Genomic DNA, 12,788 nt, shown 5'->3' with positions numbered 1-12,788 from the left:
TTTGCCACGTAGCCCTTGAGCGTGTTTTGTTTTTATAGCCCGGCTTACGTTCTTCTGAGCTGCAGTGTCGTGCTCGCTCGCTTCTCCGAGCTCGTCATCATACAGTACACTATCATCCCATTATTCTGGTATTCACGGCCTCGGCATGGACGAACCCTGGACAAAACAAGCCAATGAGATTCTACAGTACTATTCCGTAGATCCCGCCCGCGGGCTCTCCCCAGATCTCGCTGCCAAACATGCGGAACTGTATGGCAAGAATGGTGAGCAACGTCGAAGCCGCAGCATACCCTCAGGTCTCATACATTGTTGCAGAGCTGCCAGAGGAGCCATCAACTCCCCTATGGGAGCTCATTCTCGAGCAGTTCAAGGACCAGCTTGTGCTCATTCTTCTTGCCTCGGCGGTTATCTCATTTGTCTTGGCGCTGCTCGAGGACTCCGAGGGCGCAAGCTGGTGGAGTGCGTTCGTCGAGCCATCGGTCATCCTTCTTATCCTTGTCGCAAACGCAACCGTGGGTGTGATCCAGGAGACGAACGCGGAGAAGGCGATTGACGTTCGTCGTGCAAAGCATTATCATTGAAGTGTATGTCCTAACCTTCCTCCTAGGCTCTCAAGGAGTACTCCCCGGACGAGGCAAAGGTGCTCCGCAATGGTCAAATAAGTCGCATACATGCTTCCGAGCTGGTTCCGGGGGATATTATTTCTGTTGCAGTCGGGGACAAGGTCCCGGCGGACTGCAGACTCCTGTCCATTTCGTCAAGTAGCTTCCGTGCAGACCAGGCCATCCTGACCGGTGAAAGCGTCAGTGTCAACAAGTCGGTGGACGTCGTTTCGGACTCGAAGGCTGTTAAGCAGGACATGACGAACATACTTTTCGCTGTAAGTTGTTGATTTTGTTCATGCCGTAGCTCCCATCTAACCCACATATAGGGAACTAGTGTGGTCAGCGGTAAGGCGACAGCCATCGTCGTCTTTACGGGCCAGCGTACGGCTATTGGCGACATACACAAGTCCATCACCTCACAAATCAGCGAGAAGACGCCGCTCAAGCGTAAGCTGGACGACTTTGGCGATATGCTCGCGAAGGTTATCTCCGTGATTTGTGTGCTCGTCTGGCTTGTCAATTACCAGCACTTCTGGGACCCCGCCCACGGTGGTGCTCTCAAGGGTGCTGTATATTATTTCAAGATTGCCGTCGCGCTGGCTGTCGCTGCTATCCCGGAGGGATTGGCGGCTGTCATCACGGCTTGTCTCGCACTCGGCACCAAGAAGATGGCGCAGAAGAATGCCATCGTTAGAAACCTTCCCAGTGTCGAGACGCTTGGATGCACCAACGTAATTTGCTCTGACAAAACAGGTACATTGACGACTAATCAAATGAGTGTATCAAAGGTCAGTTTTTCGATGCATTGAATCCGCGCTCTCTACTTCAACTGGTGCACAGTTCTTTGTAATCAATGGCGCTACCGGCGCACCAAAAGAATACACAGTCGAGGGGACCACATTCGCGCCACATGGGTCGGTCAGGTCTGCTGATGGCAAAGTTGCCTCTGCTGAACTCAATTCTAAGCCCATACAACTTCTGGCTGAGGTCAGCGCGATCTGTAACGACGCAAAAATTGTGTACCATACGGTAAGCCGCATACATGCTCCCTCGATAGTCTCTTGATCTGAAAGCGGTGTCGTTCAGGAAAAAGGGACGTACGCCAACGTCGGCGAACCTACGGAAGCCGCACTCAAGGTTCTCGCAGAGAAGCTGCCTTGCCCGGATCTTGAGCTCGCAAAGTCGCTCTCCAGCTTGGACCCGTCCGTGCGGGCCAGCGCTGTTAACGACTTCTACGAACGCGCGATTCCCAGAGTCATGACATTCGAGTTCTCCCGCGACCGCAAAATGATGTCCGTCCTCGCGCGCAAGAACGGTACCGGCATTCTGTACGCAAAGGGCGCGCCGGAATCCATCCTAGAGCGCTCCACTTCCGTGCTTGTCGACGGTCAGGTCGTCCCGCTCACACCCAAGATACGCGCGCATATACAGCAACAAACGGCACTTTACGGCACCCAGGGCCTCCGCACGCTCGCGCTCGCGTTCGCAGAAGGCCGTAGCGTCAACCCGGCGCACTACCCGACGGAGAACACGACGGATTTTGCGCGCTTCGAGCGCGAGCTCACGTTCGTGTCGCTCGTCGGCATGCTCGACCCGCCGCGTCCCGAGGTACGTGCAGCGGTTGCGAACTGCAAGGCAGCGGGCATCCGCGTGATCTGCATCACAGGCGACAACAAGGGTACCGCGGAGACGATCTGCCGGCAGGTGGGTATCTTCGGCGAGGACGAGGACCTGACGGGCAAGAGCTACACGGGACGCGAGCTTGACGAGCTGAGCGACGAGGAGAAGCTGAAGGCAGTCATGCGTGCGGGGTTATTCTGTCGCACGGACCCGAGACACAAGAGCCAACTTGTCGACCTGCTGCAGAGCCAGGGCCTCGTCGTTGCTATGGTCAGTCTGCAGAGATCTCAGTCACTTACGTCATTGGTACTCACGTGTGGGATCATGTAGACCGGAGACGGAGTCAACGATGCCCCGGCACTGAAGAAGGCTGACATTGGTGTGGCGATGGGAAGTGGTACTGATGTCGCGAAATTGGCGGCAGACATGGTGCTTGCAGATTCCAACTTTGCTACCATCGAGCTCGCCGTGGAGGAGGGTCGGCTGATCTACAACAACACGAAGCAGTTCATTCGCTACCTCAGTGAGTGACAAACCAACCTCTGGTTTTGGCGCGTTGTGAACTGACCTTTACTTCTAGTCTCGTCCAACATTGGCGAGGTCGTCAGGTACGTTGTCGTGCGATGTGATGAGAGGCAAAGCTAACACGATCAATTCAGTATCTTCCTGACAGTCCTCCTTGGCATGCCCGAGGCCTTGATACCAGTCCAGCTGCTCTGGGTCAACCTCGTAACAGATAGTCTGCCAGCGACAGCCCTCGGCTTCAACCCCCCTGATCACAGCATCATGCGTGTGCCTCCACGAGACAGCCGCGAACGGCTCGTCGGCTCTTGGTTGTTTACGCGATACATGGTCATTGGCATCTACGTTGGCTGCGCAACGGTTGGTGGCTACGCATGGTGGTTCATGTACTACGTCGGCGGGCCCCAGATCACGTTCTCACAGCTGGTGCGTACCGAGCGTTTCCCTGACACGACGCCGTCGAGCGACTGACTGATCCGTCCGTTGCAGTCGCATTTCCATCAGTGCTCGTCGCTGTTCCCTGAGATCGGCTGCGAGATGTTCACGAACGAGATGGCGCATCGCGCGACGACGATGAGCCTCTCGATCCTCGTCACGGTCGAGATGTTCAACGCGATGAACTCGCTTTCCGAGAACGAGAGCCTGCTGCGGCTGCCGGTGTGGAAGAACATGTACCTCGTCGGCGCCATCACACTCAGCATGGCGATGCACGTCGCCATCCTGTACATTCCTTTCTTCACGGTAAGCCCGCGTTCCGCTGTGTTTTTCCCGTGTTTCCAGTTTCCTTCCCTGTCGTTTCGGGCGCCGGCGGCTGACATGGTTGCGGCCAGACCCTGTTTGCCATCACCCCGCTCAACTGGGCCGAGTGGAAGGCCGTGCTGTACATCAGCGCACCCGTCATCCTCATCGATGAAGTGCTCAAATTCATCTCGGTGAGTGCTATTAGTACACGTTCGAGCCGGCCCGCGCCCCGTACTGACCCGCCACAAACAGGCAACGTTTGTTGCGCCCCCATCAAAAGTCAAGTCGGACTAGATGCTGATACGCAGTAGATAGACTACCGACTGGTCCGTTGGTGGCCATATTGTGTACTTATTTTTGTGTAGACCTATCTATCAAAGAGGACTTTCATACCGTCAGTTCAGCGACTGCTCGCTGGCGTATTTGCATTTCGTCCAGTATATATGATTGTGCAGGCGAGCCGGCGCACAGGGTGCTACATACGAAACGGGGAGAATCCACGGTCTTGAGACAGAGATGGGACACGACAAGCCACATCTATGCAGGCGCAGCGAGCCGATGCCAAGGTAATATTGAGTTTATGGTGGTGAAGCAAGCCCACCGTTGACTTCGATGCTGTCAGCGCCAATGTCGTAAGATGGACATATCGAACTCTCGGCGTAATCGCAGCCCAGTGGGACTCGGGGATGGAATGGCAAATGCGCGGCAAATGCATGACCCATGCATGCATCATGCGTCGCCATCCAACAAATCACCCGCAGGAGGTTGCGCATCACTCAAATACTTACCAGCCGGGTTCGCAATGCTCACCAGCCCGCGTTACGTCCATCAGCCGATGTCCTCCCGCCACTGTCAGCCCGCGTCCGGCGATGATACTCGAGCAGAGGTCCGAATGGAGACGCACACCGACGGGGCAGGTCGCGAGTTCGATGATGATGATGGTGGTGGTGGTGGTGGTGATATTTACGTGCACCCGGTTACGCCGTGGGCAACGAGGGAGATGCGCGCCCGGGGGCCTGGACAACACATGCCGTCAACGGTCAACGTTCCGCTGCATTGCAATCATGGAGTCGGGCACGGTGACGTGAGAGGGACCCCCCCGGTGGGACGGCCCTATTGTTGCAGTTGCTGTGGAAACGAGGACGAGCGTTGAGCGAGTGGGCGCAGACGGTGAACAATAATAGGGTGGTCGCCTTCCGACGATGGCATTGAAGAATGCATAACAGAGTTCGAACTTCGCTGAGATCAAGTGTCCTGATGAGACACCGTTTGCGAGAAGGCGAGAGAGAAGACGCAGAGGCGGAGAGCCGCCATGGGAATGACCGCCCTCGAATAGAACAGGACTATCGAAAGGGAGTGCGGTCACGATGCACGCACCTTCCGGGGTTGTCGACTTGTCGCCGTATACAGTATGTGCACCACACCAATACACACAGTGATTGCATGCAAGCCCAAGCCATTGCTGGACACTCGGACCGGGAGCCTAAGCTGGTGTACTCGTGCAGACACAGAGAGCTTCCGCGGAAAGCCTTCCATCGTACCACGGGCCACCAACGTCTGCGCCACCGCGGCCAGAAGACGGAAGAAGCGGGGCCACGCACCGGCGGTGGCAGCCGGCGGTGCACGTTGCAGGCCAGAACGCGGCCACAGTGGCACATTGGGAGCGCGGCCGTTTTCCACTGGCACTGGGCAGTGCGACCATGTTCCGAGGAAACACCAACGCGCCCGCTTGTGTTTTCTAGCAGAGGTAAGCTCCGGGCGCGAGAAGGCGCGAGGCGGTGATGGTGGCCCGTGGCCCGACCGGACGCGCAAGGTGTGGCATACGCGGAGAAAGCGATGTTGGGCTAGGACGGAGAACCGATCCACTTAGTACGGACTGGGCGAGGCGTGCGTGCGGTGACGGCGTCGCGGTGGTACACCGGCGCCTGTCGACACATGTTGTGATCGAGCCCAGTGGAAGCCATATCGGGCGTGGATCTCAGCAGCAGATGGTGACATGTCACGCCCTGCGCCAAGTCGATTCGCATCTTCGCGTCCTCGTCATGCTGCTTTCCACTCGACCATTCCACCCGTCCGCTCTTCTCGTCCGCCCGAGCCGATACCTGCTGCATTTCATAGCGGCAAACGGGCCCAGGGTCACGCGAGGCCAGCCCCGCTTCCACTTGTCATCTTTGCGACGGCGCACATCCCACACGCCTCCACATCCGCGAAATCGCAATCGCGTCGGAGAAGGGTGGCGAGCGCACGCCAGGCTAGAAGCGCACCGGCCGCTCGTCATGATCACCGCTAAGCTTGCCCGTGTCGACGGCTGCTTCTCGCGTGCATGCCGTGGCGGCCTCAAATACGTTGATCACGGCTTCGATCGAGTCAAATCCCTCGCCTCGGCAGCTCTAGCCCGCTCGGCGTCGGTATGTATGTCACGCACCCGTGCTGCATATCGACGCAAACTTCCGACCGATGATTCGTGCATCGCATGGCGTTCCAACACCAACACTGAAAATGCTGCCCGTAGCGTTTCTTTTCGCGGTAGACTCGGGGCTAGACTCATTACCCTTGACATTTGTATCCTTCACACATACAGAAGGCCAATATGCATGTGTGTGCATCACCTCACAGAACTCTCTTCGCGACTGAGTACTAAGTACCGAGCACCAGCGGAGGGTAATTACATCTCGATTCCTCCAGCACTAACGTGTTCCCCGGGCTCGATCCCCAAGATCTGATCGGTTATTAGCAATGACTCAGCCCCGTCCTCGACGGAGCGTGCATGGCCATCGCCACTGCTCGCTGGCCCCGCCGTATCGAATGCGTCAGACCATGCGTCGAAGCACGCATTGTTCGCGCGCAGCAATACTATTCCAGCCATGCGTATCGCGCGATCTAGATCGCCGCGTCCCCCCGCACGCAGTCGGAGCGCCGGCACCACCGTGACCCTGGCCTGCTGTTCGGGACCGCTATTAAGTGCGCGCACACGATCGGTCGGTCTCACCGTACCCGACGTCATGCGCGACGTACGCGTTGTATTGGCGGGTAGACAGACATGGGCTCCTCAGATATACGTGAGACCCTGCGGGCGCAGGTGATGACGAGACGGCTGTCTCGCGTAGTTGAACGCAGTCAGTCGGCTTGCGGACATACTGCCGCCTCGATGGCACGCCGCTCTGGTCCTTCTGTCGCCTGCATACAATTCTGGCACTTGCATACAATTATCCTTGTTGACCGCAGTCCGATCACCTTCATGAAATGCGCCGTTCGCAGCACGAGTAAGCGTGTCCGGAGATAACTGGCAACGCGCCGTGAGCAACTCGAGAAATTGCGCAGCAAGCCTCTGCATTCCCGAGCACAGATACTATGTACAACGACGATGCGAGCACGTCCCATGATGCAAATGACGCGAACAATGCGATGCAGCCAGACCCGGTCCATATCCATTTATGAATTCATGAAGCCGCCCTCGCGAAGTCGTCCGCACTGGTGGCGCTCCTACCTCGTAGGTGCGGGCGGGAGCGCGTCGAAGCCGCTCTGGCCCAGATCCGCTGGGAGCGCGGCGGTCTCGTCGAGCACGTTCTCCGCGATGAGCGCACTGCGCTCCTCCGCGTCCTCCGCGACCGGGTCTGCCACGGGCGCAAGGCGCAGGAACGACGGCGGGGTGACGAGGCTGTTGAAAAGGAACTACGTTGTCCCGTCAGCAGGGCGTTAGGCAGCCGCCACAGGATCCGCAAAAGCGTGCTTACCGTCCCGTACCTGCCGGCAGACGCGTTAGCAACCCGGAATGCGAGGAGGCCAAAAAACGAAGGCAGCACTCACACGAGCAGCCCGAACCCGACGACCTGCAGCAGCGAGATCGGCCACACGATGCGCTCCCACCCGAGCCCCAGGCTGACGACCCAGATGCTGAGCGTGCGGCACGTGTCCGTAAGGCTGCGCACGGTCGCGCTGACGTGCCGCGTCACGCTCAGCCCGAAGAAGTTGAAGAGCGAGATGCTCAGCGCGATGACGACGCCGCTCCAGAGCACCGCGGGCGTGTGCACCATCTGCGCCCAGCCGCGCGGGAGGTCGAAGAACGGCGACGCGTCCGCGTAGCGCGCGAGCAGCGGCATCGCGAGCACGATGCTCAGCGCGCCGAAGAGGCCCTCGTAGCCGACCGCGACGAGCGGCGCGACGGAGTAGCGCGCCATGATCTTCTCTGTGCGGGCGGGCGGGGCGGTCAGGGTGCGAGGGGCGCGGAGGGGAGCCCTGGCACGCACCTTCGACGACAAATTGCGTCGCAGTGCTGCATACCAGGTGCCGGATAAGCTCACAGAAGAGAAGCGTGGGGAACGGGCACGTACAAAATCTGCGCGAAAAGAATGAAGAAGACACCTGGGCGCGCCATGCGTCAGCACGAGCTCAGCGTTTGGACCTCCCGGCGGGGTGTGGGCCCGGGAGAAGCGAAAAACACGTACCAACGAGAACTTTGGTAATCTCCGGCTCCTCGGTAGACTCTGAGTCGTCGCGCAGCGCGAGAAGGGCCGCGGCAGGCTCCTTGACGGCGTCTTTGATCAAAGAGCCACTGAAACCTACGAGTGATACGCCTGCCATAACGGTCACAAGAGAGACCCATCTTGAGAACAAGAATTAGCGCGCCGAGGTCAAGTGAGAGAAGGGCGAGAGCAGGACGAGGAACGGTGGGGGAAACTGCTGCAAGGGGAACAGGATGTGGGAAGCAGACGAGAGGAAGTGCTCAACTGGTAAAGCCAGAGCCGGCGACGGAGGAAGACGACGGAGAGGACGCCGACGAAGAGGACGAGGGCGCCGCGGGTCATCTGGTAGATGGAGACGGGGGTGTAGAGGAGGCCGACATTCATGAGCTTACGGAGCGGGACGATGCCGTCAGAAGGCGAAGGCGAAGGACGCGTCGGGGATGCCGGGGATTAGGGTCGCGGAACCCAAATGGGCGGGCGCTGATGAGCGCCAAGCGCAAGCATGAGATTGGCGGGCGAGGGGACGTACCGTGGTGCCGGTGAGGTCACAGGCGGCAGGGAACCACAGCAGCAGGATCTTCCAGCCGCGGAGATGCTCGGGCGCGGCCTGGAGCTTGACACCGTCTGCGGGCTCGTCGTCGTCGTCGTCGTCGTCGGCGGGAAGCTGCACGGCAGAGCGGGAGCGCCGGGACGCGAGCCAGGAGTAGATGACAGGGAGGAAGCCTGGTGCGAAGCGGCGGAAGAGTTAGGCGGAAAGGGGAGGCAGAGAAGGGCACATACAGAGCATCTCTCCGACTGGGACGGGGACGGGCTGTCAGCGTGCATGTGGAAGGGGAGCGGCAGAGGGTGACGCACGGAACATCTGGAGGGTCTGCCAGACGGGCTGCTCGTAAAGGACATGGCTAGCAGGGTTGGGATCGGCGCAGTTCTCGACGCATTGCATGTCCTGCGATTGGGCGTGTGAGCAAGTGTACTCGGAGAAGGCAGGCAATAAGGACGCCAACCTGCCACTTGCTCCATAGGGAATTGCTGGAGCCCTGTGGGAGGTGAGCAGGTGCGCGGGCGAGAAAGAAGCAAACGGACGGTGAGGAGCATGCCCCCGACGAGGATGGGGACGTAGAGCGAGGACGGCATGGCGGGCAGGCAGGGTGGAGGGGCGCGCTGGCTGGGGAGGGTAGAGGGATTAAGCGGGGAAGGCGGTGGCCAAAGTGGGGAAGAGGCGTCGATGGAGGCCGAGATCTGGATCGGATGTGACAGCGTGACGGGGAGGAGGAAGCGAGGGAGGGAAAGACGCTAGGCGGATGCGATGGCTGCAATCAATCGCTCAACTCCCCTCCCATACAAATAAAATGCCCCTCCCCTCCGCTGATCCCGCCACCGGGCCATGCTCTCCCTCCATCTCGCCCCCCAAAAGGGCCCAAATCCCTCCGCCCGCTTCTTCCCCCACTCCGGCTTCCTCGGCCTCACCCCCGTCATCGTCGAGGGCAGTGAGTATCCCCTCCCGTCCGCCTCTCCCTGCTCGCTCACCCGCTCCTCCCCCAGTCGTCCGCACAAAGTTCGAGCAGGACCGCAAACCCCTCCCCGCAAAGTCTCTCTCCGTCTCGGTCCGCTGCTACGAGGTCTCGCGCTCACGCGGCGCCGTCCTCCTCGTCGACCACACCGACGTCCTCTGGCGGAAGCCCCCCGCATCCGACTACGCCGACCTCGCAGAGGTAGAGTTCCCCTTCAAGTTCACCTTCCCAGAGCATACAGCCGGGCCCAGCACCGCCAACTTCCAGGTCTACCGCACCTTCTGGCGCGTCGAGGCCAGTGAGTTCTCGCGCATCCATCTGTCATCTGCCGCATATTGACGTGTCCCATCACCGTCCCTGTCCATCACCCTCCCAACACCTACTTTGCCCGTGATAGTCCTCGAGCACATCCCAATCTTCGGCGTGGGTCACCGCCTCGTCCGCTACTTCGACCTTCCCCTCGTCCGCTACGACGTCCCATCCCACCCCCTGCTTCCCGCGTCTCCTTCGCACGCCCTCCACCTTCAGACGAGCAAACCGCGCGCACCTGTCCTACGATATACTGTTTCCACCCCTACCCATCCAGTAGGTCCTAATGACATTGTCTTCGCGTCTCTCTTCGTGCAGCCGCTCGACCCCAATGTCTTGGTGCGCAGTACCACCCTCGTGGTCGAGCGCAGGATCGACCTTCTCAATCCACCCACCTCACCCGCCTCCTCTCCCCCCACGCCCTTCTCCGGCCCGTACCTTGCCCCGGATGACATCACCACGTCGCCCACGTCCAGCAGCACCCAGCTCGACGTCTCGAGCTCATACGAGTCGACGGTCAGTGTCCCGTCTCCCCTAGAACTCACTCCATCCACCAGCGCCACGACTCTCGACTCCTACGCGTCATCTTCGCGCCCGCTCGTCTCGGCACCACCCATGTCACCCACGCAGAGCAGCCTCTCGCCCGACACGCCCGCGAAAACGCTCACCTCGACCATTCTCACCACCGAATGCACTGGCTTCACGTGCGACGCCGCGGGCATGTGGTCCAAGACGACGACGCTGCAATGGCCCGCCGCGCGGGCGCAGAGCCGCTGGGCACTCGGCGAGACCATGCACAGCGAGCACGTCGCGGTGCGCTTCTTTCTGCGCGTCACCGTGCGCGTCGCTGGCCCCGCGGGGAGCGACACGCTGGAGCTCGAGCCGCGCGAGCTTGTCGTCGCCGCCACGAGCGAGGCCGAGCGTCGCGTCGCGCTCACGCAGTACGCGGAACAGCGTGCCGGTACGGGGCGGAGCAAAAGCAAGAGTCCCTGGCGCGCGCGACATGCGGACGAGCGTGAGGAGGATGAAAGGGCGGCCGCGGCGCAGCAGGCGCAAACGTTTCCTGGCGCGGCAGTCGAGCGGCGCGAGGGACACCGGTCACACCAGCACCACCGGAGTGCGATGGCATCGGGGTCGCATTCAAGTTCGAATGGGAAGGTGAAAGCACCCAAGATGCGACGGCCGCATACGTCTGCGGGCCCGAGCGACAAGTCGAACATCGCACTGGGGATGGGCGAAGGGGTGCGTATGGTCCCAGTGCCGGCGTCGTCGCGACGGGAACAGGAAAGGGAGCAGGAGAAGCACCGGGAGTGGGATGGCGCGCGAGTCCATAGGAACTCACGCGAATCGGGGCTGGGGGAGAGCATCGCGAGCGTAGCGGGGCAGGGACAGAATCGTGAGAGGGAGCGCGCGCGGGAGAAGGAGAAGGAAAAGGAGCGGCAGGCGAAGATGAGGGAACGGACACCGGTGGAGCACGACCAGGTGCGCGCATGGGAGGAGGAGCTGGCGCGGATCGAGGTGCAGTCGCGGCGGAGCAGCGCGCATATGCTGGGCTCGTGGGGGCTGCCATTTGGGCGGCGGAAGTCGGCCGCCGTATTGCAGCGCGGATAGGGTGCGCACGCTCCTCTCAAGCCGCTTTGCATAAGTCTCCTTTCTCCCTTGCGTTGCAACACACTGCTCAAGTCATTCAAGTCTACGACGCCACTGCGCTCAATCGCCCAGGCTACACACCATTTTCGGAGCATCACGCTGTTTCGCACTCAAGACTGCCGCGCACTAATTCATGGACCCTCCTCCGTCTCAGATCTCATGTGTCGACTCGTACATCGAAGCATCCATGCATGACCGTCACTATTCACTTTGCTGGCCCATCATCCTTTCCACGAGACACGCACGTACGTCCACCGCATACACACCGCTAGTAAGTTACTGCACCCATGACCATCTCCGCTGCTTCGCATCCATCGATACCTGCTTGCTTTCTGCTTCGCGTTCCAGGCATCCGAACCTTCATATACAGTAGTCTCGTCACCATGGTGTCCGTCTCCGTCGCTGCCGGACATCGTAACACACTGACGCGTTACCTCGGCTTCCCATCATGTCGAGCGCGCCCTCAAGTTGGCCTTCCATGCCGCCACCCCGGGTCATCATCATGCCATAATCGCGATGTCGTCGATGTTAACGTTGCTCCCGCCCGAGTAATGGGCTGCACGTCATTTGCTGCCGGTTCATTAGCATTAGCATCGATTACGATGGATGTATGCCATGTAGTGCCACGGCGATGCTATTTGATGCCGCAGTGCGCGCCCGCAGCGGGTTCTAACGTCTCTCGTATCTCGCCTACCGCCAACCCAATTCGAGAAGCACGCACTTCCATTCAGGCATCATCGTCGACGTTTCTCCCGTCGAAAGCGACACGCGCCGTCACCGTGACAGAGCAGGCGGTGATCAAATACTCCCGGGACGGCAACTGCAAGCCAGCCAAATATAATGTTCTAGCGTACACACACGCGTACTTAGCGCATGAGCATCCCCCGCGTCGGGCGTCGTGTGACCGTGACCGGGCACACGATTCGCGGGAAGAGGAAACGCTGGGTCGGTGGAAGTCGGGCCGCCGGCTGCACCCTCTTCGTCAGCGTCCTAGTCGGTGGGCTTCTAGCAGCAGCGCGCGGAGCGACCCCAAAGGCAGAGGGCCACTCTCGCGAGATGACGCACGCATCTGTCGAACGTCGCTATGCCGGAAATGTGTGGCAGCGTGCACGCAGGCCAGCCCGAGCGCATCATCCGCGTCCGATCGATGACCGGTCCTCTCCCGTGGGTCAATTTGCAAAGAAGGACACTGCCCGCTGAATTTGCCTTTAGCCGGCCAGCCACGGAAGGATTCAGCGCGTCGTCACGCACGGCGGGGGACGTGACGTGACATGCATGCCCATGACAGCGGGCAGCCTGAGCTTCGGGCAGATTGATGGGGTCGCTTGGGCCGATCCGGGGCGTGCCACATCGATCTGCTCCCTTCC

The 12,788-nt window shown here is 60.1% G+C and overlaps 3 protein-coding genes across 3 annotated transcripts; 2 read left to right on the top strand and 1 right to left on the bottom strand.

The window, feature by feature from the left end:
• Positions 1-145: 145 nt before the first annotated feature.
• On the top strand, positions 146-3,885 carry POSPLADRAFT_1167041 (hypothetical protein; the record flags this gene model as incomplete). The annotated part of the gene is made up of 12 exons (XM_024487947.1): positions 146-263; positions 316-554; positions 608-880; positions 932-1,393; positions 1,446-1,634; positions 1,692-2,495; positions 2,556-2,748; positions 2,806-2,833; positions 2,885-3,173; positions 3,237-3,488; positions 3,578-3,679; positions 3,741-3,885. The coding sequence occupies 12 exons, from the start codon at positions 146-148 to the stop codon at positions 3,780-3,782; spliced, it is 2,991 nt and encodes a 996-aa protein (XP_024341715.1). The 3' UTR covers positions 3,783-3,885.
• Positions 3,886-6,818: 2,933 nt separating this feature from the next.
• POSPLADRAFT_1167037 (hypothetical protein) lies at positions 6,819-9,117 on the bottom strand. The gene is made up of 12 exons (XM_024487946.1): positions 9,035-9,117; positions 8,956-8,988; positions 8,807-8,897; positions 8,732-8,746; positions 8,481-8,674; positions 8,217-8,338; positions 7,934-8,091; positions 7,820-7,850; positions 7,736-7,761; positions 7,296-7,674; positions 7,223-7,232; positions 6,819-7,160 (listed from the first exon to the last, which is right to left on the bottom strand). The coding sequence occupies exons 1-12, from the start codon at positions 9,083-9,085 to the stop codon at positions 6,972-6,974; spliced, it is 1,299 nt and encodes a 432-aa protein (XP_024341714.1). The 5' UTR covers positions 9,086-9,117; the 3' UTR covers positions 6,819-6,971.
• Positions 9,118-9,335: 218 nt separating this feature from the next.
• POSPLADRAFT_1073254 (hypothetical protein) lies at positions 9,336-11,578 on the top strand (the record flags this gene model as incomplete). The annotated part of the gene is made up of 3 exons (XM_024482586.1): positions 9,336-9,438; positions 9,494-9,760; positions 9,860-11,578. 3 exons carry the CDS (start codon positions 9,336-9,338, stop codon positions 11,380-11,382), a joined length of 1,893 nt encoding a protein of 630 aa, XP_024341713.1. The 3' UTR covers positions 11,383-11,578.
• Between the last annotated feature and the right edge of the window lie 1,210 nt (positions 11,579-12,788).

The sequence above is a fragment of the Postia placenta genome (genome assembly GCF_002117355.1).
Source record: "Postia placenta MAD-698-R-SB12 unplaced genomic scaffold POSPLAscaffold_3, whole genome shotgun sequence".
Taxonomy (NCBI): domain Eukaryota; kingdom Fungi; phylum Basidiomycota; class Agaricomycetes; order Polyporales; family Adustoporiaceae; genus Rhodonia; species Rhodonia placenta.
This window is presented reverse-complemented; position numbering and strand designations above follow the sequence as displayed.